Source organism: Lontra canadensis, unplaced genomic scaffold, assembly GCF_010015895.1.
Source record: "Lontra canadensis isolate GAN:19392208 unplaced genomic scaffold, GSC_riverotter_1.0 scaffold7, whole genome shotgun sequence".
Taxonomy (NCBI): domain Eukaryota; kingdom Metazoa; phylum Chordata; class Mammalia; order Carnivora; family Mustelidae; genus Lontra; species Lontra canadensis.
Genome location: NW_022631001.1, coordinates 6808648 through 6834224, shown reverse-complemented (window position 1 = coordinate 6834224; position 25577 = coordinate 6808648). Strand labels below are relative to the sequence as shown.

Here is a 25577-nt window from a genome sequence, read left to right as displayed (position 1 = left end):
AGGCCCAGTGGGGCAGAAATCCTGGTCAACACGGGAATGTGGCATTCATTGCACACTCTGAGTTGGAGAACCAATCCCAAGGCTTCAGTGGCAGCTCTACTTCTTCCTGAACCACCAAGGACTCATGGGTGGAGTCCTGGGTCCTCAGCACAGATTCATAATCACAAAAGAGGGGATGTGGCAGCCAGTTCAATGGAAGAAGCACTAGATTGAGATCAGAGGTTTCCAGCTGGCTACTGACCCTAGCCAACATATGTCTGTGCTTCCTCAGTTATAGCACGCAGGGGTGTAGGCAGATGGTCTTCATGCTCTCTTTGTGATCCAATGAACCTCCATTTAAAGGTTACCAACTGTGGTTTAATCAGAAGTCCAAGAAGCATAGTCCATGCATCCAAAATATATTTTATTGAGACTGGAGCACCTACAGTAATGTACACATTATGAAACATCGGACAGACTCAAGTTTAACAACTTTCACATTCACAAATACAAACTGCTTTTGGCTCTGAGGCACACAGAGAACAAGGGGAATGGGGAAGACAAGGTACTGTCTTGGAGGCCCAGACATACTGGGCCATGTGCAGGTCTTCCCCCACAGAGAAGGGCCTCCTCTGACTTGGCAGTGTTTCTAGATGCCCTCACAAGGAGGAAAAGTAAAGCTTTCCCCATGATTCCAGAGCAGGACAAACTATGTGTAATTCTGCTGCCTGTTTTCTTTCTGGTTCAAAGAATTTCCATGGCAGCATTAAGATGAAACCATAGGCTACTTCTTGACACCACAGAGACAGTAGGCACAGACCTGGAAGCCATTTGGCCTGAAAAATCCATCTTGGGAACCCTATGGGCTTAGAAGCCAATCTGTCCCATGAACGTCAAACATTTCAAACATTCTTATAAATAGAGAGAGGATAATGAACCCCCATGGTTAATTACAGGAAAGCAGATAATATGACCAAATGCAGTTTCAATGAACAGTCAAGAGATTGAAGTGAAACCTGGACAAAGTTCTTCTCCCCAAACCTCAGTTCTCCGCTCAGCTCCATATCCATGTTTGCTTTCAAGATCCATCTGGTGCTAGGAAGAAACCTAAAACCAGTGTAAGAGTGGCAATTGTTTAGGGTGGGTGAATTAAGTTCTATTCTGCCTGTGTCTCCTGGGTGACACAGTGAGTCACTCAGGACCAGACTGAAGGTGATAAAAACACTCAGTCTCTGGAATGAGATTTCTCTGGCATGTTGAGTCCTTAAGGACTATCACGATGTCACAGGTTTCTGAAGGTGACATGGGAGCCACCAGGGTGATGTTGACAAGTGAGTCGTTTTGGGGGAACTGGTGTGAAGAAGCCGTATTATTATTCAGACAACACAGAGAAGTGGCCTGTCTAGACAGCTTGGGAGGATTTGAGCAATTATTTCTGGCATATTGGAGAGGCTGCTCCATCATCTCCTGTAAATCAGGACGTTTTACCACTTCTTGTTCCATGTGAGTGCAGGAGGGAAGGAATTATGCCTCCTCGATGAGTTTTGTTTCCCAGCTCATCATGATGGCCACCATCTGAGAACTTCATCCAGACCTTTCCCACCACTGGCTACAAGAAGAAGGCAGTCTGTTGGCTCCATCACAGCCTTACTCTTGGGTTCCTCTCCCACCTCTTCCTCCAATTCTTCTGGTGGACACTATCCTTGGGAGAGAGGCTCGGAAGTTCTCTGTTATGCCCTGTTGCTTGCTTGTGTCTATGTGGAAAAGTGTAATTCAGGATGGAAGGGAGAGCGTGTGCACACACACATGCAAAGGGAAAAGTTGTAAATAAATCCATAGTATATTAATGAAATGCAGAAAGGGGTGACTTTTGTTTTCTTCTTTGTGCTTTTCTAAATTTTCCCAAGTTTTAATAATAATCCTTCTTTAAGATAACTCAGTAATTCCTCTTTAAGGGCCCTAATTGGTCCTTTCTAGTCATCTGTCCAGCCAGCCACTCTACTACTGAGATTCATCCTGGCCCAGGACTTCAGAAAGTGAGGCCCCAAAACCCTCCACATCAGCTGGGGCTCATTCACCTTTCAGTGGCCAATGAACGTTGTTCGAGTAGAGTTCTGTGCATCTGGGTCAGCCACGCCCCAAGTATGACTCAGGTGTCCTTTATGAACATTCGGCAGTAGGGAGGGTTGTTAGGCAGCCAACTGACTCAGCCCTCATGTGGGCTGAAGCTGTCCTGGGTTCTCTGGCTCAGGCAACCAAGGTGATATGCCTCGTAGCATTTCTTAGACAGGAATTCATAAACACATGTCTGATTTGTAGTTGCCTTTTAGTTTTCACGTCAAATGGGGTAGGAGTCTAGACAGCATTTCCTAGGAAATCCAGGGTCCCGTGGCTTCTGTAGGGCCTTGTTTCCAGCACTGTGAAGGTCATGTGTGAGGGGACAGGCATTTTTCCAGGCTCCGTCCTCAGGCCCTTTGCCAACCTCGGCTGGGAACAGAGCCCTCTCCCTGCCCCTTCCCGCCTCCCTCTAACTCACTGCCACAATGGGCTCCACAGCAGACAGGTCTGTCTTCCCAGACTGGAGTTGGGAGGAGGGCAAGAGGTTACTGGCCAGTGGAGCCCTCCGGCCATCGCTCTTCTCTGTCCAAGCCACCCTGAAAGAAGCAACTGGGGAGGGTGGCCTCTCCTCCTGGGCCTTGGGCAGCCTTTGGCACATGCTCAGTAATGCTTTCAGCTCGACCCTGAAGTTCTCATTGAGCCAGCAGTAGATGAAGGGATTATAGCAAGTGCTGCTCATGGCAAACCAGTGGAAGGCGAAGTAGAGGGCATTGTTGGTGTGGATGACCTTGCTGGACAGGAGGAGGACATAGCAGTTGAGGGGGAACCAGCAGAGAGCGAAGAGGACCACCACCAGCATCAGCATCTTGATGGTCGTCTTCTTCTTACGCCGAAGGGCCAGGTACTGCTCCGTGGTCACATCCCCAATGGTGTTGCACAACCACAGCTTCTTGGCCACTCGGGCGTAGGCCACGGAGATGATGAGGAGGGGGAGGATGTACAGCAGGATGAAGGTGGCCAAGTCCAGGTACTTCCAGAAGAGGTCAGCTGGCTCAGGGAAGTCTGGTAGGCACAGGGAGCGGACAATGTTCTCACTGGTGGCAGGGGGGACAGGGAGAGACAGAGACATAGAAACAGGGAGAGGCAGAGACGGAGAAAGGAAGAGGAGGCTGTGCCATTAGTGTGGAAAGGCTTCATCCCAAGAAGCACTGGCCTTCCTCCCCACTGGGCTCCCAGCTCATCCCTTACAGCGCTTTTGCTACAGCGAAATTATCTGGGACATTTCTGGCTCTCCCACTAGGCTGGGAGTTCTATAAGGATAAGGAGAACACCTGCTCTCTCTGTGCCTCTTAACCTTGTATTACTCTTGAATAGGCCTGTAACAGAGACCCAGTAAATATTTGTTCAATGAATGGATAAAACACTGGTGTTCCTCATCTTAGAACTAACTCACCCTGAGAGTACAACGTGCTCAGGAAATCCTGGAATTCCCCAGTTTATCACCTACTCCCATTCCAGAGGGAAATTAAGGAGGGGGGCAAAGAAATGATGGGTCTTAAGACTGTGAGTGGCAGAGCCCCAACTAACATACCTTCAGCCATTCATATAAGGAGTATCTCTTTTCTATGGAATGCACCCGGTCCTCTTTGAGGAACCCCCAGAACTTGGACTCCGCAGATTCTGACCTGCTGAATGAGGGGGCGCGAGGCACCCAGGCAGGGCCGGCAAGTACCTCCCTCCGCATCCGAACTCCCGCTTCGGGGAAGTGAAAACCGCGGGGCCGTTTTGACAGAAGGCGGATTTCAATACGCTCACATGTAGGAAGCCACGCCACGAGATCTGTTACTTACAAAGCCCAGAATGGAGGCACCGGGAGCTGGGGGAAGGGAAGTCCTCTGTCCGCGTCACCAGCAAGCACGCGATAGAAAGCAGGGGCGCAAGCACCTCCTGTGTGGAAGGTGGCTGGGGCGGGGCTCACTCGAAGTGGTCCCTTTAGAAGGTGACCCAGGAAAAATAAGGCAGGAACTTGTGGTGGGAATCCTAACCCCGTGTCCTAATCTAAATGTCCTGATTGTGGGTGTGAATGGAGTTGTCATACTGCAAAAGGTCTAAACTCAAAATGGCTGTTTTCTCCTCCCACCCTGTGGCTCATTGCTCTTGTCCTAGGTGCTGGTGGCCCTCATTACTGATAGAGAATTCTCTCTGCTTCTGTTAGCAGGGGGAAAAAAAACAAACAAAAAAACCCAGCTCCCTCTGTGTGAGGGCAGATGGGAGTCTGAGTGCTAGGGGATTTGGGTATGTGATTCATTTCAGTATCATAGAATTTGGGGAGGGAGCCTTTATAAATTACAGCTGACCCTTGAGCAACAGAGAGGTTAGGGGTACTGACCCCTGCACAGCTGAAAACCCATGGCTGAGTTTTGACTTCCCCCAAATTTAACTACCAATCACCTACTATTGACTGGAAGCCATACTGAAAACATAAACAATTGATTAACACATTATTTTGTGTATGTATTAAATACTGTATTCTTCCAATAAAGTAAGGAAAAGAAAATGTTATTAAAACAAGAAGGATTTTAACCAGCTGAGTGGCTCAGTGGGTTAAAGCGTTTGCCTTCAGCTCAGGTCATGATCCCAGGGTCCTGGGATCCAGTCCCGCATTGGACTCCCTGCTCAGTGGGGAGCCTGCTTCTCCCTCTGCCTCTGCCGCTCCCCCACTTGTGTTCTCTCTCTCTATGACAAATAAGTAAATAAAATATTTAGAATTAAAATATTTAAAATCAGGAGAAAGAAAAAAAAAAACACCTTTCTAGTGCTGGAATCTTATCAGTGGCAAAAATCCACATAGAAGTCGATCCACACCGTTCGAACAAGTGTTGCTCAAGTGTCCACTGTAGCTGTAACCAGCCTTCAGACTTAGTCTCTTGACCCTGCCTGTGTCACAGAAATGTATGTTTCTAAGTGCACACCTCAGGAGGAGTAGTGCGTGGCGCTTTTGGGACACACTAGCACTGCACCCCTAGATCCTCTCAGATCCCTTTTACAGGTCTGCAGTGCCAGGATGCTAGCCCCCAGACAACCCTGTGATCTTGTCGGTGCCTAGCCTCGGGCCACTGAAATCATTTCCTACAGATCCCCTAAGAGCCAGAAGGGGCTGGGAGTTTCCATTTTCCCCAGGGAAGCCTGGAATATGAAAGCCCAGCTCCCTTGCTTCAAGGCTGAACAAACTCTGTGTTATCTTTGCTCTAGAGATCCGGTGCAGCTGGCTGTAGCTACCCCCAACAACCTTCCACCCCCAAATTGCACCTTCCCTTGGTCTCCCTCCACTTGCTATCCTGCGTCCCCTTTCCCTCAGCCATGACCCCTGGGAGCACTTCCTTATAACTGATCTGTATCATCACAGTGTCTGTTTGTAAGGAACCTCATCGAAAACAACTATGAACTGATGAAAATCGCTTGAAGCTCATTCGTTCACTCACTCATTTATTCAGTAAGTACGTGATTACGTGCTGAGAGCCTGTTAGGTGGAGACAGTAAGTTAGGTGCTAGGGGACGCCAAGGTAGCAGAATCAGAAATGGTGCCAACTCTCCCCAACCTTACAATCTAGCTGGGGGCAGCACCTTCAGTGAACTAGTACCACACACAAGTGTTTACATTTTTAAAAAATGAAGTGCTTTGAAAGAAATTCTCATTCTGTGAGAGGATATGACTGACAAAAGAGCCTGAAAGGGAGGCGGAGCGAAGTGGAGCTTCCTGCCTCAGACACACGGACACAGGCGTGTTCTGTTTGCAAGTCAGGTGAGAGCATTTAAACATTTTAGGGGCGCCTGGGTGGCTCCGTCATTACGCATCTGCCTTCGGCTCAGGTCATGATCCCAAGGTCCTGGGGTCGAGCCCTGCGCTGGGTTCCCTGCTCAGGGGAAGCCTGCTTTTCTCTCTCCCACTCGCCCTAGCTTATGTTCCCGCTCATGCTGTGTCACTCTGCCAAATAAATAAATAAAATCTTAAAAAATAAATAAATAAACATCGCCAATTTCGAATTTTGCATCTTGGTGTGTGTGATTGTGTGGGTACGCGTTCCCAGTGAAAGAAGCTGTTCGCTACTGCCTTGACCTTGCAGACAAACTGGGTGGAGAACAAGGAGGGAGCCGAAGTGGTTGAGAGGAAGAGAGGAGAAAGAGAGGAAGGGATGCCACAGACAGTCGTCGTTATTGCCCCCCCCAACCCCCGCTCAGAAGCAAGAGGACGGGAGACAGACAGAGGGAACAGCTGGGTGCAGCAGGTACTGGGGTCAGGGCCGGAGTGGGGATGCTCAGATTTCCCTGTCAAGGTCCTCAGTGGCCACAGGCTGCTCCTTACTAGCCAACTCACCTGTACTTGAAGGTAAATAATTTCTGGCAGATGGCATGTGGGAGTGAAAAGAACGTTGCCATGGTCCAGATGACCGTGATGTAGATGACCCCTTTCGTGATGGAGATCCGGGGTTTCAACGGATGCATGATGACCTGGAAAACAAGCATTGCGTGTCGCCGGCCGAAGAAATGCATAAGCAGACAGAATCCTGATGACGCAGCTGCCGTGTCTCTCCAAGGCAGTCAGGTCCGATTTATAAAGGAGCACCCCTTCATTCAGGATGAAGCCCCTGGACCACGCCACCCCCATGGCCCCCCTCCAGCGGGTCGTCTGGACTCAGAGACTCCAAGCAGCTCAGAGCCGTCTTGCCATCATATGTGGCAGAAGGAGGGGGCGGGGCAGGGGTGGGGAAGGGGATCTGCTTGCATGACACCCACAAGGCCAGCAGAAGGACAAGCCATGGTCGGCCTCCACCTTGGGATCGTGCCCTGCCCCCTCCCCCAGGACCCTTTAGGTCATCGAGGGCTCTGACCTCATGGGAAGCTGCACGGACGTTTATCTGGGGATTCACAACACTGGTGATGAAATTATTTATTTATTGGGGCGCCTGGGTGGCTCAGTGGGTTAAAGCCTCTGCCTTCGGCTTGAGTCATGATCCCAGGGTCCTGGGATGGAGCCCCGCATCGGGCTCTCTGCTCAGTGGGGAACCTGCTTCCCCCTCTCTCTCTGCCTGCTTGTAATCTCTGTCAAATAAATAAATAAAATCTTTAAAAAAATGTATTTATTTAAATTACTGCATTTGTTGTTAAAGCTGCAGTGGGGTCCAGCTTTCCCACACCTATAGTAAAGCCTGGATTGCAGACTTTGGGCTGAAAAGCATCCTGGAATTGCCACAATGTGACAATCCATTCTCCTTAAACCTTTAGGTCAAGACTTGGGAATTTCATGGCATCCTCGTCTTCTAAGAGCAGGAGCATTCTCTTTCTTACAAAAGGCACCCTGAGACAGGTGAATCCAGGGTTAGGGGGAGAGGTCATATAGAGTGACACAGTGGACATTCTGGCTGTGTCTCCCCAAATTTTTCTCCAGTTTTTTTTCTAGGTTTTATGGGAGGAAGTCACAGGCTTTAGAAGTGGCTCTGCACAGCCCCCTTCTGGAGCTTGCCCTTCATGCTCCCTCCTTGTTCAGGTTGCTGAGAGAAGTGAGAAGCCTGGGTCAGAGGCCCTGGACATCACTTGAAGATTTCACTGGCTTTGGGACAAGTCCCCATTTTTGGGGTTTATAACACAGCATCGTGATCAATGTGGGCAAGACTTATCCCTGAGCTCCTCAGACCAACCCACCTTTGGCCCAAGGGTCACTCAGCCATGTTAAGATGGGGGTAAGCACAGGCCAGGTAAGGGCGACCCAGAATCCCTCTTGTTGAATTCAGGGAGAAGGTTAAGAAAGGCAAATATATTTGTATGCCAGAAAAATATTTGTATGCTAGCTTTTCAGACATTGCCCAAAGCGTCTGCAATAGAAACGCCAAAATGACGGACTTGCAGGGCTGAAGAAATCTGTTTGCCCGGCCCAGTTCCCTCCCAATGATGAATGTCTGCTAAACCATCCCTTTCTAGTGTCATCCGGCCCTTGTTTAAAAGTGGCCAGTGAAATGAAACTCATTACCTCCCCAGACAGCTCTGTTCTATGAAAAAATTCTTTCTCACACTGAGCTGTTATCTTTGAATTTGCGTCTTTGGAAGCCTCCTCTCCTTTGGTCTTTGTTTGCGTCTCTTGGAGCTACTCACAATAAATTCTACCCTCTCTGTCCGGTGGCCCTTATGGTATGGGCCTTGTAGGTGCCCCTCAGCTTTCTCAGAGCAGGATGGTCTAGTGATCAGAGCAGAGGCTTAAAGCCAGACAGACCTCAGTGCTAATCCTAGCTTCATCAGTCACCAGGCAGGTGATCTAGGGAAAGCTATGCACGCACTTTCCTTCGCTTCCATTCCTCGATTCCACACAGACCTAAGGACGCAACATGGACCAACTGAGTCAGTGTGTGGGAGGTCCTTGCCACAGAGGCGTCCTCCTCCAGGATAGGCATCCCCAGGCCCTCTTTGGTTTCCTTTGCTATCCACCACGTGCGTCTGATGGGGCAGGACAGCGAGCAGGGCCTTCCTGCCCTACCCTGAGGCCCGCTCCTGCCACCTGGATACTCGAGCTTCCTCCTCGATAACGGGGGCCAAGAAACAGCCATCTCCCTGGACTCTGCCCTGCAGTGATTTGCCAATCTCTTTTCACGTGTGATTTTCAGGTTGGCTTTTCTACACACAAGACAAGCTCATTAATTCCTGAGACACGACATGGACGCCTTTGCTGGAAAAACAAACTGGGAGTAATGATTTTCTCATAGCACTTAGCACACGCGTTTGAAAATGCCTAGCCTGGGCGCTCAAACTGATCAATGAGACAACTACGCATACTGAAACATGTGCTAGAACACTGTGTTGGACCCTGCAGTTCCCGGAGAGGCGAAGCCTGATGGGGACGGACAGGGGGTCAGGGGTAGGTGCCCTCACCTGGTGTCGGTCAACGGCGATGGCCGTCAATGTCAGTGCGGAGACATGCAGGGAGCAGTACTGGGCGAAGCGGCTGACGTGGCACATGCCTTTCCCGAACACCCAGGTGCTGTTCACAAAGCGGACCTGGAAACCAGCCCACAGAGGTCAGAGGCCTTGAGCCTGACACCCGGCCCCTGTGGCCTCTGAGGAGCATCCCTCAGGAGGTTTCTTCCACGCCACTCTCCTCAGCTGTGGGTCACATACGATTTCCTCCAGCAGGACTGATTTCCAATCATTCGATTCAGGGAAACCTGATCACATTGCTGGGGCCTCCCCCTGTTAGGTGCCGGGAGAGTGTGGGAATCCGTGGGCTTTGGACTTGGACTTGCCACCTCCATTGGCCTCTAGATGTGTGGCCTGGGCCGAGGGATACAATTTCTCTGAACCTCAGTTTCCTTATTTGTAAGGAAATCTCTACCTTGTAGGCTTATTGTAAGGATTAAGGTTTCAGAAGGTCTATAAAGGGTGGAACACCGTGTCTGGCAGATAAGTAGAAAGATATTATTAGAAAGAAATAGGAGCTATTTTTCTGGTAATAATAAAATCCATTCTTGGCCCTCGTGAGTTCAGACTTAATGGGGGACACACATAGGAAAAATCACAACAGAGCGTGGGGGCTGTGCTCTCTAATGTTGACTAAGCAAACCTGCAAGTCCATCTGGGAAGGGGACCGAGGGGCCTGGAGAGCGGCAGGCAGGCTGGGGAGAAGACAAGCTCCAGGCCAGCGTGGGGCCCTAGGAGCAGACCGAGGCCTCATCCCACGTCACCCACAGCTGCCTGCTCACTCCCTCAATGCTCCAGCCGCTCCTGACCGATGCCCGAGAAAGCTCAGGCACTGATTCTGAACAAGTCTGGGGAGAGGACCCAGTATCTCAGGATGCAGGAAGGGAAGTATTCAGTGCCAGAGAAGGCCCGGAGAGAGGGCCACAAGGCGGGGTGGGAGAGGGCTGAGGCTGATAGGAAACAAGATCGAGTAAATAACAGAGCAAGTCAGTTGGACAGGAAGAATACCATCCAGTGATTTACAACAGAGTATTTGCCTCTTACGACTGTCACCTGGGCAAAGCTCTTAGGCTCTATGAGCTTTACTGTCCTCGTCAGTAAAATGGGCTAAAGTTGTTGTGAAAATCGAACAAGAAAGAACATGTGGAGAATAGGTAGAGCAGTGCTTTGTACAGAGGAAGCACTTAACACAGTAACTACTCCCGTTACAACAGGAGATGAGCTCCCGTTACAACATGAGATGAGCTTTAAAGAGTAAGTAGTTTTGGGCGCCTGGGTGGCTCAGTCGGTTAAGCGTCTGCCTTTGGCTCAGGTCATGATCCCAGGGTCTGGGATTGAACCCCGCATCGGGGTTCCTGTTTGGTGGGAAGCCTGCTTCTCCCTCTCCCACTCCCCCTGCTTGTGTTCCCTCTCTTGCTGTGTCTCTCTCTGTCAAATAAATAAATAAGAAATCTTTAAAAAAAAAAAAAAGAAAAGAAAAGAAAAAAGGAATAAATAGTCTTTGTTCCTATAGTAGTAAGAACAAAGGCTTGGCCCTGAGTCAGAAATCCCAGGCCCTGTTTGAGGAATAAGCAGTGAGATGGTTTGGCGGGAGTGTGTGGAAGAGAGTTGCGAGGGACCACGAGTGTGGCCAGATCGTGACACTAGGACAGCAGACCGAAGATTTACTCTCTGTGGGGCTGGGAGCCAGCAGCCATAAGAGGCTTTTGAGCCGTCCGTGAACATTATGGGGCTAGACATTGTCAGTGATTCCTGCTTCTCACCTCCCACCTTCAAGACATTACAGAGCCAACCGGGGCTGCCTTGCACGACTTTCAGATCATCTCCTCTTTTCCAGTCCCAAGGCCGTGGTCCTCGTGGCGTGCCCCACCATTTCTCCCCCAGACCGTTTCCAGCCTCCTAAAGGCTTCCCCTATCCTCCGATCTTGGCCACTTGTGATTCAGGCTTCACGCTGCTGATGGTATTTTCCCAGCTAAAAATCCGATTATTGTCACCTTCCCGCTTGGCCTCATCCTGGCCTTCGGGACAGAGCCAGATGCCTCCGGAGCACCCAGGCCCCTTCACAAGCTCGTCCCAGCCTTCCTGGCCCACCTCCGCTTGTCTCCAGCTCTCCGCGCACCCCCCACAGCACTCTGCCCCACTGCCCCCCCCACCCCATCGAGAGCCACTCAACATCCCCTCAACACAAAATGAGCTTTGACACACTTTGCCTTTGGTCTCCCAGTCCCTGTCTGCGTGGAGCCTTCACCTCGACCTGGGAAACTCTGGCCCTTCCAGGCCGCTTTGAAATGTCACGTTCTTTGTACAGTCTCCTGTGACCCTCTCCTGGGACTCTGGCAGGACAGAATCAGTGATTCTCTCCTCCAGGCTCCACCACATTCTATGCATGCCTCTGCCACCGGAATTATAAGTAACTGTTTGCTTTTTCTCTCTCGATGACCACAGCTAAACTTCACGCTCACTGTCGTGTGTAAAGTGGACAGGAAAGGAGACCAGAGACGAAGAACGTTGTCACCAACTAGCTGGAAGACAGGATGCCTTACCTTAGAAGACCCTCCCCACAGCCCTTTCATACACTCTTGTGCTTCAAGGTAACAGGGGATACGGGATTGGGGGGCGGTGGTATTTGGAGCCCTTTTGTCCTTGGCTGGTGACAAGAGGATTCCGAGGAGCCAGGAATCAGATATAAGCTGGCCAGTGAGCAGGAAAAGTCCATGGTTTGGAGTAGCTTAACATAGTCCAAGAACACCCCCACCCCCTCACCTGCCACCCCGGGGTTCAGTGGCTTAGTGGACAGACCTCTGGACTTGAGTCAGAAAAGTAATTCTTATCATGCCTTTTGCCAATTACTAGCTAAGTGACCTTGTACAAGGGACTGAACCTCTATCTGTGCCTTAGTTTCCTCACCGGCAAAATGCAATTTTCTCATAAGTGAGGACAAAAGAGAGAATGTAGTATTAAAATGTGAGGTTTGGAAGGATGTTCACACAGGTGGGAGTTCACCCTCTTCCTTTGGCTTGTCTATTATTTCTGGTTGAGTATGAGTGTGAGAGACAGAGAGGGACGGAGAGAGACAGGGAGTCTGCTTTGGTCAAAATGCCAATAATAACAAGGTTATTCCATGAAGTGGTAAAAAAAAAAAAAACCCAAAAAAACAAAAACAAAAACGTGACTCACGCTGCAGAAACCTAAGGGGTAACTGTCATTAGACTGCTTGGTCCCAGCCCTCACAATCCCAAACCACCCAGGAGCACCACACTCCCAAGTCCCAAATCCCGGAGGGACGGGAAGGACAGGGCTCATGCCAGCAGCCAGTGCCTTGGTGTGGGGGTGGAGGGTGGGGAGGTGTTCATCTACCACCCACGTACAAGTACCCCCAGCCCAGCCCTGGGACCCAAGCCCACCTCCTTCTCATCTCTTTCCTAACACACTGCTGACACAGCCTCATTGTCAAACCACAAAAGAGAGACGCAATTTAAATAAGTGTTCTAGGAAAATGCACTTAAGTGTCCATTAACAATTAGCAATTGTTTGCTGTTGCAGCTGTAGCACAAAGCAGCACCCTACCGTGGCAGCGGGGCACTGCATGGGCTGGAACTTTGGGGATGGGGGGCACTTAGCCATCTCTGCCAATATTTCCAGGAGCTTCGATTTACCGCTTGATATCCAATAGGCCCGAAGACCAGTGCTATTAAACAGGAAGTGGTCATTCGCTCCGGGGTGACTGCAGACACTCCAGTCACTGATCCCAGTGCCCCCAGCTGCAGAAGTTCGGGCTCAAAAGGTGATGAGACAGACAGAAAAGAGAGCGAGAGGGAGGACAGAAAAACAAAACCACAGACAGGAAGAGCGGGAAAGGGAGGACAGAGACAGTCACCGGGAGGGAAAAAGATGAAGACACAAAGAGTCAGAGCAAAGGGACAAAAGTCTGCGAGACAGGGCAGAGTTCAGACTTCAGCGAGGAAGCCAGAAGGGAAGGAGCTGGAGAGGCGCAACCCGCGCCCCCACCCCCCATCCCCGCAACTCGGGCCAGACCCGGGGCAACCGGGGAGAGAACTGTAAGGACCGAGGAGAGAGGGGCGCTGGGCAAGCGGGACGGGCGGGGGCAAAGCGGGGGCCGGGGCCTCACCAAGGTGAAGGGCGTGTTGAGCAGCGTGATCATGATGTCGGCGACCGCCAGGTTGACGATGAAGAGGCTGGTGGCCGAGTGCATTCGCTGGTTCTTGAAGATGACATGACAGACCAGGACGTTACCGAAGAGCGAGAAGACGATGATGAAGGAGTAAGCCACGATGAGCAGGGCTTTCACCGTGGGGTTCTGGGACTCGGCCCCGTAGCGCCTCCGGCCCACAAAGTTCTGCCAGTCGGAGAAGGTGTAGTTGCTCCAGAAGAAGTGCGAGGCGTTGGGCACGGCCAGGGCCGCCTCCAGGCCCGGCTCGTCGGCCCGACCCTCGGGGCGCTCGGCGGCTCGCACCAGCGGGAGCAGGCAGAGCAGCACCCCGCGCGCGCCCATCCTGCGGGAGCCCCGGCACCCGAGCCCGCGCCGCGCCCACGTCCGCGGGGAGGGGAGGGCGCAGGCTGCGCTCGGGGGTGCTGGCCGCACTTCTCCCGCTCTGCGCAGCGCCGCGCCGCGGCTCCGGCTCCCGCCGCGGCTCCGGCTCCCGCCGCGGCTCCGGCTCCCGCCGCGGCTCCGGCTCCCGCCCCGGCTCCCGCTCGGGCTCCCGCTCCGGCGGTGACGCGCGCCCGCTCCGCCCGCCCGGCCTGCTGCCCCTTCGGAAATGCAGCTCCGCGGGGCTCGCAAGTCTCTCTCCCCGCGCGCGCTCGCCCGCTCGCTTTCTGGCGCGCCGCAGTCCGCCCGCTCCCACGCCGGGAGTACAACTCCGCCCGGCTTCCGGGGCTCTGTCCCTAAGTCACACTCGCCACACCATCCCGCCCCAGCCCGGTTACTGTCAAGGGAGAGGGCAGGGGGTGGCAGCCGCCCCCGTGGGGGTGCCTGGCCCTTGGGGCGCGCAGCTTGTCAAGCCTGGTGTGCGGGCTCCGGGCGGCCCCCTGTGCGGAGACGGGGATGCACAACGCCTGTGCCCTCGGAGCGTCAGCCCGGGCGCGGTTTCCACACTGCGCTGGATCCCTGGGTCCGGCTGTTTTTAAGGAACAAAGCGAGTAAGGCAATGGAGGGGAGGGCTTCTCCAAACCCCTTCACCACCAGACTTCAGATTTGCTGGAGGGCTTCCTAGGTTTTGTTTCCTGCAGGTCTTAAGACAATGGGGGTGAGGGGGGTAGGCTTTTCCAAGGAAACTCTTCAAAGCGGAACAATCTGCTGACTGGATCAAAGAATCAAAGGAGATAAGTAGCTGCGTGCCCCCTGTGGCCGGAGAAGGTTTTGAAGCTCGAGGAAGGGGTGTATTACCCATGTTTCTGTTCTCTGCCTACTCCACAGGAAATCCTGGTACCTTGCTCACCCGTTTTCATTCCCATTGAGTAGTCTCTCCCAGTCATGACAACCCGGCCACCCACCCACTGACCCCATCCCGGGGAGTCAGGATCAAATCACAGCTTTGTCACTTCCTAGCTATGAGATCCTGGGCAAGTTAAATTTAACTTTTCTGCCGTTGGTGAAAAGCTTTCTAGAGCGCCCGGGCGGCTCCGTTGATTAAGCGTCTGCCTTCAGCTCAGGTCATGATCCCAGAATCCTGGGATCCAGCCCAGCAATGGCTTCAGGCTCCCTGCTCAGCGGGGAGTCTGCTTCTCCCTCGGCCCCCTACCCCCAGCCCTGCTTGTGCTTGCTCTCTCTCCCTCACTCGCTCTCAAAAAATTAAATAAAATCTTTAAAAGAAAAAAAAAAAAGCTTTCCTTTTCCCACTTGTGGGGTTTTCAGAGACCCTTGAATGTCCCCACCACCCTGCCGTCTGGTGCTAAGTATGCAGTAATCTGTGGACTGGCATTTGTAACTGCGGGCCCCACACCCATTCAAATGGTAAAGGTCAGGTAGACTGTCTACGGCATTATCTCCCCCTGCTGGGACTCCACCAAAAGACTTAAGTCCAGTTTCCTTCTGAGAATTCCATTTGGCCCAGGGGAAAGCCTGCTCCTTTGTCCCACCTTCACCCTGAAGAATGGGCCCCGCCCACCAAAGTCCTCTATTTTTCAGGAGGTCAGGAGGAGAGGCCCCAGGCACCTCTCACTTTGGAACTTTTCCAGGGGAAGTTAGATGTCAGCTTCTGTACCTCTTCAAACTTCAGGGATACAGTTCAAGCTCTCCTACTAGGAAATGGTTTAAGCGTCATCACAATAAAATACTGGTGCACTTCCCCCGGGGGGGGCGGCGGGAGCCTGGGAAGTTTTCCTAGAAAGGTGGTACTTTGGTTCAGTCCTAAGGGACCAGGAAGAAACAGGTCACAGAGGAGACAGAGGGAAGGAGTATTCCATAAGGAAGGAACCATGGTACATGCAAAGACATAGAGGTGAGAATGCTCCTGGCACATTCAGCGGCTATAAGAGTGATATGAATGCATTCCCGAAGGCCCTTGGCATTCACCAAAGGGCGGTAAGTACAAAACTGACAAGATCAGGTCTGCATTTTAGAAAGAACCCTCTAGTGACTTCCTGGGAAATGGGCTGCAGCCGGAGGCAGGAGGTTTGGCGGCTGGTCAAGTGATCCAGGATCAGAGGTGGGACCTGAATCAAGGAGCTGGCATGGGGAAGAGCAAGGGTGACAGAGATGGGAAGGAGGACACGTGGCTGATTGCCTCGTTTTCAGTTTGAAGTCAAACACAAAAAAAACACAAAAAAGATCCTCCTCTGACCTCACTTACCTCTCTCCATTATTTTATCTGCAAATTCAAAGGGGTCCATTCTTGTTTCCAGTTTTTCCTTTACATTCACTCTTCAGGCAACTCCGTGTTGGGGAGAGTATGGTGAGCAAATGTCCTTCAATTCTGCTGATGGACCTGGTGGGTCCCAGAGGATTAGGTGGTCAGAATAGGGGATTATGTGACTGGTCCTAGGAGAAGGGACAGGATGCCAAGCAGATCAAGTAATAGGTATTTAGTTCTAGAAAAGAAACCAAGAGACTGCCTGTAAGCATGTAATTCAAGAGCCTGGGTAGACTTAATGGTCTACAAAGGTGACTTGGTACCATCTCAGGGAGGCAAGGCTGGAATGTGCTGGTAATTTAGAGAACAGAATCCTACTTAATCAAATTGTTGAGAAAGAATGAATGGGCAGACTAAGGTTAGTCAGCCTGGAGCACACAGAAAGGAATCAAAGGTAGGCAGTGTCCTTCCAAGCACTGTCCCCCATGTACCCTGCTTGATGCTCTGTGACAGTTGCACTCATCTGCTCCTAATTAATGCCTTCACTTTGATACATTTCTCCCCACATCCCCCTTGGTGATTTGAGGACATTTATGCCAGATGCCTGAAACCTCCCCTCCATCAGAAGACAAGATGACATATTTTAGCTCTTAGCTTTCCACAGAAGAAAATCCTGAGACAAAGATTCTAGAGGAAGGGTTTATTTGAGAAATGAAGGCAAATACCAGTAGGGGAATGGAAAAGCGAGACAAGGTTGGGAAGGGGCCAGTAGTCTATTGGCAGGCCAGCTACCACTGTGAGTGACTGGAGCCCCTTCCTTTTGGGAAAGCCATTGCAAAGCAGACACATCAGCTATCCAAATCAGTAGACAAGAGCTGGATATCTACCCACCCAACTCCTATCAATCACTGGTTGAAGGCTGCTCCCAAGGATGTGATAATTCTCTTGCACTTCCAGCTGTCAAGGAGACAAGTAAATATTGGTTCTGGTTGGAATTTGGACAGATGTGCTATTCCGTGAGCATTCGGCTCTCTGATCAGTCTCCCAAGATCCCAGCGCCCAACTCTCCTGGCCCGAATTTACTCTCAACTGTAGCAATAGCCCAGTGCTTGATGAAAGAAGAACATCCCCCACCCACCCCATGTCAAGGCTAAGTTTTTAAAAAGAAGTCCCTTCCTCAGAGACCTTAATGGTTCTGTAACATTATCATTTGCTATTATGAAGATGATTTGGGAAGACACAGAGCTGCTCTTACAGAATGAGACAGCTCCTTCCTTTGTGCATTCTGAATAAAACTGAGGACGCTGTGTAGAGTCAGGCTGTGCCAGATAGTAATTATATTTCTGTCTCTAATAATAGTCACACGTATTAAACATACCAAAGAGTAGAGAATTTAACTCTTTCAAATGGACTTGAAACAAGAAAAATAGTAAATCACCTCACCAGCATTCACAAGACCAAGAATTACAGAATGGTAATATCACACAGAGGCCTCAGAAAGAAGTGTTTGAGAGCCCCACTCCTCAACATTCCCAGCACTGCGAGTAGTTGCTCCTCTAACACCAGGGTTATTTCCTGAAAAGGTCCTACTTGAGTTAAAAACGCACCAACCCACAATTCTTCTCTCGTGCCAATCATTGGCAGAGGGGAAGAAAGAACAATTAGCATCATGTCAGGCACATGACTGTCACTCAAAGTTGATCTGTTTTAATGGCAAAGGTGGGATGGCATCATACCTTAGTTACAAAGTGAATCAGGTAGACCTGAAATAGAAAGTATGGCTTAAGATATTCCCAACGCAATAAAAACACCGAGTGTGGGCATGTTACCCCTGGAATCGGTTTCCAAGTATGCTGGAAATATTCCAGTACCCTGGAGCTGTAGACTAAAACGATATATTTAGGGGCACCCAGGCGGCTCCATGGGTTAAGCGTCTGCCTTCCACTCGGGTCATGATCCCAGGGTCCTGGGTTCCAGCCCTGCATCAGGATCCTTGCTCAACGGGGAGTCTGCTTCTTCTCCCTCCCCCTCTGCCTGCCGCTCCCCATGCTTGTGCTCTCTCTCTGACAAATAAAGTCTTCCAAAAAATGATATATTTAGGATAAATAAAAGAAGTACACCCAAATTCCAACGTATAGTTTGTGGCTCCGAATACTTCGGTAAGTTGTTTGAACTTACTCCACACTTTTACATAGGCAGTTTTATAAATGATGGAGCGGGTATTGGGCCAACTCATAGCAGCCCATTTAATCCCTACAGTAGACTACTGGTAGCCTTAGTGGTGCTACCACAGAATTCCTAGCTACTCTTGGCGATTCAGAGTGCCATCCTCCAGCATCTGGTCCTTTTGAACTAAATGTCCCCCAAGGTGATCTCAACCATTTCCATTGGTTGAACCATCATTCACAAGTGACTCCGAGATCTGTATCTCTACTTATCAATCCTCTTGAAAGCTCCCGGTTGTTATGACACATTTGGCTGTTGCCTGGACATTCCCACTTGGAACACCCCCCACACTTACAATTCAGCATCCTCCAAACTAAATTCATCGTATCCCCTCCTTCCCTTACTTTCTTACACTTGCTCCTTTTCTTGTTCACTTGTTCACCATGGTAAGAGTCTTGCAGTCGCCTCACAGCCCACCTCCACTTCATGATGCTATTGCATCCGAAGATGCTATTTCTGTCTCGAATCATCCTCCCTCTGATCCCAGGGCCAGAAAAACTCCTCCTCTTGGAAGACCTAGCCGATGTCTTCTCTCTCCTGTGAAGACTCACTGACCTCCTTGATTTCCACAACCCAAGAACAAGCTGTGTTGCCTTATCTATTCAGTCGAAAGTGCTCCTGTAAAATGAGATCCATTCTCAGATGTGCACTTCCCTTGTGGTGCTCTGTTTGTGACTTACCTGTCCACTCTTGCAGGCCAGGATGGTGTTATTCTGCACGTCATGTCTTAGAGCCTTGCACAGTGCCCAGACAGGAGAAATAGTAGTGTCTATTGTGGTAGACACTGGACTTGGAGTCAGATGACCTAGGAAGCAAGTCTTAAACTTTTCTTGGTACCCCTTTTGCTATCTAGTAGCATTCTGGGGCCATATCTAAGTTCTCATCACAGAAAATTATATAAATCTTCATCTTCTAAACTCAATGTAAAACCATCCTTCTGTGGAAATATCTCCTGATTTCATTGGTAGTTAATGACTTAAAATGAGGAATCTTCATTAGATCTCTGAGGGGGGTAAAGAGAAGATAGGATTCTTCTAACGGGTGGAGCCGTGGAGTTCATATTTCAAGGTTTTCTGTTATCCTACAGGTTGAGTCATATTTCCTAGCACAAGCTCTAATTCTATGCTCTTAATTGCTATTGAGCTATTTTTTCTACTTCTCTTTTATTTCTGTTGTGTGCTTTGTTTCAGTTGGATCCTTAGAGAGTGAAAGAAAATTAAGCATGGTATCTAAACCATTTGATTAATACTGCATCTTATAGAGCAAAGAAGGATGTTTCCTGGGTTTTTTTTTTTAATAATACCAAGTAGAAATTTTATTTCTAGATGGCATCACTGGATCTGCAACTCATTTTCAGAGGATGTAAGCAACAGCTGTTGTTGGTCTTACACTCCTGAAAGTGCTTTAATACTTTTTTTTTTTTTTATTGTCACTTGAGGTCATTAGTTTTGAGCACCAGAAAAAAGTTGTCTTTTCTTATATTAATTTTGTGCTCATTTCTATTTTACAAAGTTAGTACAACAGTAAAGACAAATTCTAGCAATTACTTGCAGGCAGTGGAATCAAGGAGGTCTGTGGTGTTTGAAGTATGATGATCATATTTCTCTGGGGAAGAGTTATATACAGTCAAGTAAACAAGTTGGATCTAAATGTAAAAGTCAGATCTCGGCCAACCAGAAATTAATGGCTTACCAGTAATAAAATCTAATTTAAATTGTGTGAGGAAGGTGACCGCACACATTGCTGGCAGAAATGCAAGATGGTACAACCTCTATGGTAGAGAATTTGGCCATGTTTAGTAGAACTACATATACACTTACTCCCAGTAACTCCAACATCTAGGAATTTACTCTTGAAGATGTATGTCTAAAAATGTCCAAACACTAACATGCAAGATGAGCATTACTGCATTATTCGTGTAATTGTAAATGTTGTAGCTACTTAAATAGCCAAATATGAGAGAATGATAGTGTAAACTATGGTATTTAAACTCAATGGAATACTATGTAGCTATGAAAAAGAGGATCTTTGTAAAATGACATGGAGTGATTTCCAGCACAGATTATTTGGGGGTTGGTGGGGGGGGGGGTAATGCGCGCGCGCGCACACACACACACACACACACACACTTTTTGTGTTAAGAAATAAGGGAAAATGAAAAAAATACACAAAACTGCTTTTTTAGGAAAAAGAAATGCAGAAAGGTTAAACAAGAATGGAATTGTTTACCTACAGTTGGTAGAACAGAAAGGAGTCAAAGGGATAAGGAAGGGAGAAAGATTTGAGTACACATTTTAAATGGTTAGACTTCTGGAAGCATGTACATGTTTTATATATTAAAAAAAATTAAATCCTGGACTAGAGGGAAAAACATGCTATATAAGGAAAATTATTGGGACTGACAACATTGAAATATGGACTATAAAGTATTAAAAAATAAGAATTTTAAAAATTAAATTGAATGAATTTTAAATTTTCTAAAAGTCTAACTGTACTGATGTCATATAAGACAATACCCTTATTCCTAGGGTATATAGAGTAAGTATTAGGGGTAAAGAAGCATTACTCCTTGAAACCTCTCAAGAGTGAAAAAAATTTTTATATGTGGGTGCATATTCACATGTGCGTATGAATGTGTATGTAATATACACATACATGATTTTTAAATGACAAAAACTTAAAAGTTAGTATATCTGAGTAGAAGATAAAAATAACTTCTCTATTATTCTAGCAAATCTTCCACAAAATTCAGTATTATTTCAAAATAAAAATTTAAAAAAAAAAATGATCTAGGGGTCCCTGGGTGGCTTAGGTAGTTGTGTCTGCCTTCAGCTCAGGTCATGATCTCAGGGTCCTGCTCAGCAGGGAGTCTGCTTCTCCCTCTCCCTCTGCTTCTCCTCCACCCTGCTTGTGCTCTAATACAAAAAAATGTTTTAAAAAATTAAAAAACAAAATGAAACATGGTCTAGCTTTAAACCACTACTAAAAACCTCTGTATTGAGATTGGGGTGATAAACCCCAGGGGCTTCTGTCTACGATGGATGGATAGATGAATTGACTGAGTTCAGTATTTACAGAAAAACATTTTAATAATGTAAAATGGATACCTTCATTTAGTGCATCCTATTTACATTCTGTCAAAGGACCAACAGAAATGCAGTTGTGCCTCCCACCCTATTAAGCAACAGCTTTTTGCCTTTGGCAACTTGCTCCAAGTCCAGATACACCATGTAATCTATTTGAATGCACTAACAGGTAGACTGGAGTTAAATCTGTAGCTTGCAGCTGAGCACATACTGATTTTTAAATACAATAAACATGGAACCTCTGAAACCAAACAGGAGATGTAAGCAAGGGTACTTACTGCGGTAGTGCTGGTAGCTCCACGTCCATCACTGGACGCAGAGGGGCACGAAGCAGCAGAACGTGGCCTAGCTCAACCAGCCTGACACTCGCTGCGCCGGTTTCTTAAATTAATCCACTGTCATGTGCCATCACTAGCGAAGAGCCCTTTGAAAATCACTTTACCGCTTTTGATGGCAAGGCACGCAGATGAAACATTCCTGCATCTGACTCAAAGGGAGTGGTAACCTTTCAATGATGAACTGAAAAGCAGTAGTTATCCCTCAGAACAGACAATGGTGGCTTGACCAAGAGAGGTGATAAAGCGGCTGTGGAAACATCAGGATGTCAAGTACCAAGCTGAAAATACACCTTGAGGTAGGGACTCAAAATGTGACTACGTAACTGGGGGTTCTAATTCAATTTTGGTCAGTAATCATGCTAAAGTAATCAGAGAAATGTGTACCCAATTGTTGGGAGTTAAGTCTGGAGAGGATTACAGGGAAATATACATATTTTTAATATATGCTCTGTTTGAATTTTAAAGAATAAATATCCACTGCCTTTATAATTTAAAAACAGCTAAAACCAGCTCTAGTGAATAGTCACAGTCAAGATACACAAATGTGCCGGCAATAGCAAGCTATGTTAACTGGCTTTACAGAGCTCAAACTAACATTCTAGTGTCTTCAGACCTAGCTAATAAACAATGAGTTAAAAAAAGTATTAAAAGGGATAAGCAAATAACAAAATGCAGACATTTTTCATTCAAGAATATGGAAGCTTGGGGCACCTGGGTGGCTCAGTGGGTTAAGCCGCTGCCTTCGGCTCAGGTCATGATCTCAGGGTCCTGGGATCGAGCCCCGCATCGGGCTCTCTGCTCAGCAGGGAGCCGGCTTCCTCCTCTCTCTCGGACTGCCTCTCTGCCTACTTGTGATCTCTGCGTGTCAAATAAATTAAAAAAAAAAAAAAAAAAAAAGAATATGGAAGCTCTTTGGACTTAAAACACAAACCTTTATTTTACAAAACTTTTACAATAATTTTAATGGAAATAAGCCTTAAAAAAGCTACAGAACACCATGAATTAAATGCATGATAGATTTAAAAAGTCAGATTACATTAGGGGAAAATTATTTTTAAATATAGTACATTTCAAAAGACAAATTTTACAATGGGAGACTTTTTATTTTTTCTAATAAAGGGTTTTTCTCTTTGTTTATTAAAACATAAAACAGTTTCTTCTTGAACCGGTATTTGTAAAATTTATCGAACTGGCAACTTCCTCAGTCACAGGCAGAGCCAGGTGAAATATGTAAAGCAATTTACATCTAAGATTAGAAGGCTAATTTGGTATTACTGCATAGGCTTATTATTGCATAGGTTCCAAATTTACCGCAAAACTATACTTCTTTCAGATTTGCTGTTGCATCATCCTATCTGCCATCCAACGGCGGAAGCACCACCTTGTGGCAAAAAGAAGAGCTTCTCAATGACAGAAGTCAGGACTGGTTAGCCTGAGGAGACGGCAGAACACTCAGTGGGCTTCCGGGGCACAAGTGATGGTCTATTTCTTGACCGGCATAGAAATGTCATGAGTGCTCATTTTATAATTCCTTATTAAGCCACATAACTTTTCCGTTTTTGTTCTCTGTAATTTTAAAAGCTTACAGGGAAGAAATGGTTTCTATGTACCCGAATTAAGTCCTATGCCTACATGCTTGAACTTTCTAAGCACCAGTCATACTTCCTAGAATTTCCTAGAACTACAGCGCATTCTTAACTTTGTAAACGCGCTGCTCTGTTTTTACAATAGGAACAAAACACCAGAAAGAGGTCTATTCTTTGGTAAATGATGGAAGATCTTTCCCTCAGAACGTTTTCAGCACTGCTCTCTCGGCCTCCAGAAAGCAACTGCAGGTTGTCACCATTTGGAATCACCTCTACACACCTGTACTAACATCTCTGAAAACCAAAAGACCCTAGATTTTATGGCCTTGATAGAGAATAGCAAGGCTACATGGCATATTTAACTATGTTAACAATATTCAATCAGAAAGGATTTTCTTTCACGTTTTACCATACTGAAGCGATACAAGCTGTTAACAAAGTGACTTGGATTCGCTGAGATTTTCACTTCTCTAACTGCCCCGGAATCACCTTTCCTGGGAGCTATCGGCATGACATTTAATACCTTTGTCATACCATGGAGCAATTTTTGGAGAAAAAGTCTTCTTTTTTCATAAGAAGCTGTCAGCATGCTTTTTTGACTGTGTCCTTCGTGATGACCCCCACATGGGCCCATCTCGGTGGCAGGAGAGAAGAGTCATCAGCTGACCCTGCCCCACGTGGGGCCTACATTGCCTGGACGCCACCATCCAAACCAGCTTCCATTCTACACAGGAAGCAACTCTCATTCCCAGCTTCGCTGATGCTGGGAATAGTCAAGATGTCGTGACATGGTCCTGACAATATTTCACAGGCTAATGCCTTTAGCTGGGTTAATGCTATCGGCTCACCTAATCTTTATGCTCAAGTTGATACAGAATATCTTTTAAAAAAATATTTAAAACAGATTTTTTATCCCAGTTCATCCCACAGAATGTTATATCCCAGTTCTGACCGAAGCCATGTCAAAGGGCTACAATATGGAGAAAGCCACTATGCAAATGTTCTTTTATAATTTGATATAGTTCAGGTGTGACCACGACAGTAATCATGAATATTGCTCAGTCAAGTGTTTAATTCTATATATAAGTGAAGAAATGTCAGGCTGTTGTACCACCAAGATCTGTGACTTCCCTAGCAAGTCTTTAAATACAGCCACCTCAGAGAGGAAAACAAGACATACTTCAGGGGGTGTTTTAACAGTCTTAAGATGGAGATGGAATTATTGAGCTTAAATCTGAAAAGGTCAAATCGTTATTGCCTCCCCCACCCCCTGCAACACAAGTAAAGAAATACAAGCTTGCCCACGGTCATACCCCTGAATGTGCCTGATCATGGAAGCTAAGCAGAGTCGGACCTGAACAGTACTTGGATGGGAGAAAATATGGCCTTAACAAGGCTGCTTCACTAAGATGTCTGGAACTGGCCATGTCCTATGCTAAGATAAAATATGATTAATATAAAATTTTGGCATTGATAGTCCACAGAAGTTATAGTTCAGTACGTTCATCTAATATAATGCTCAACTGATCACTCTATCTAAAAAAGTTCTTCAATATTTTTGAAAAAATACAGTTAGAATAAGTTTTTTTTTTTTTTTTAACACTTTTCCTTGTAGAAATAGATGAGAGAGCTCCAGAATAAGGGAAGAGAGAACCATGAAGAATGAAGAAAATGACTAATGGGAACCCAATGGGAACCCAATCTTTTAAAAATCTTTGCTACAACTAAAATCAAAAACTTAATTCTGAGATTTTTCTATTTTTTAAATACAAATCTATCTAATTATTCAAAGCATAAGGTACCTCTAACATTCGAAGTCTCAGTGTCTGACACTATCACAAGCTTTAGAAAAAGAACAATATATAGTAATGAACAGTGAGCTTGGGCACAGTTTCGCAAAGACTGTTTGACCTTGAGGAAATCCCGAATCTCTAGAATTTATTAAAATTATAAAGGGGTCAAATTTTATAAGCTCTTTTCCTCAACTTTGGCTAAACGTAACTACATTAAAATACTAATAGTATTTGATCATGAAGCAGAAACATACAGTGATAGATTTCTTTTAATCCTTACTCTCAAGAATGGTATTTAAGCAAAACTCTCATTCGGTAAGACGTACACTAACACATGTGAAGAAAATAACATTCTGATTTTACAGAGCAGCCCCAGGTAATGTTAACAACTAGATTAAAAAAATAAGGAGAACCAATCTTATTCTGTACGTTCTTGAGCTGGGAAGCATCTCAATTAAAGGAGTCATGTTCAGGGAATGACACCCCACAACATAAATTCTTATACATGAAATTTCCCTGTTAAGTACATCTTTTTCAAATTCTTTAGTTAACAGCAGTACTTTAAAAATCTTCAACTGTAAACTCTCAGCTTGCAACATTTTGATTTTTCCTGAACCTTGAAAACTTTAAAGTTATATTAAATACATTATCTTCTGTTTCTTCTTAAAGAACTCATGTTCATAAAAGGATCATCATCGTCATCCTGAAATGACATACAAATGTTACAGGAGTGAC

General features: G+C 47.2%; 2 protein-coding genes across 4 annotated transcripts in view; both read right to left on the bottom strand.

Moving 5' to 3' along the window:
• Positions 1-1422: 1422 nt before the first annotated feature.
• Positions 1423-13558, bottom strand: GPR83 (G protein-coupled receptor 83). 2 transcript variants are annotated; one of them, XM_032852787.1, is made up of 4 exons: positions 13131-13553; positions 8956-9081; positions 6413-6546; positions 1425-3131 (listed from the first exon to the last, which is right to left on the bottom strand). In XM_032852787.1, exons 1-4 carry the CDS (start codon positions 13512-13514, stop codon positions 2507-2509), a joined length of 1269 nt encoding a protein of 422 aa, XP_032708678.1. In that variant the 5' UTR covers positions 13515-13553; the 3' UTR covers positions 1425-2506. The 2 variants fall into 2 exon arrangements, with proteins under 2 accessions (XP_032708680.1, XP_032708678.1); XM_032852789.1 differs by lacking the exon at positions 8956-9081 and having other exon boundaries at positions 1423-3131; positions 13131-13558.
• An 8819-nt stretch (positions 13559-22377) lies between these two features.
• The window catches only part of MRE11 (MRE11 homolog, double strand break repair nuclease), a 79356-nt gene continuing 76156 nt past the window's right edge, over positions 22378-25577 (bottom strand). For both annotated transcript variants that reach the window (XM_032852781.1, XM_032852782.1), the window contains one exon: positions 22378-25545. In XM_032852781.1, the coding sequence (XP_032708672.1) occupies positions 25489-25545 (57 nt within the window). In that variant the 3' untranslated portion in view covers positions 22378-25488. The remainder of the gene's footprint in view (positions 25546-25577) is intronic.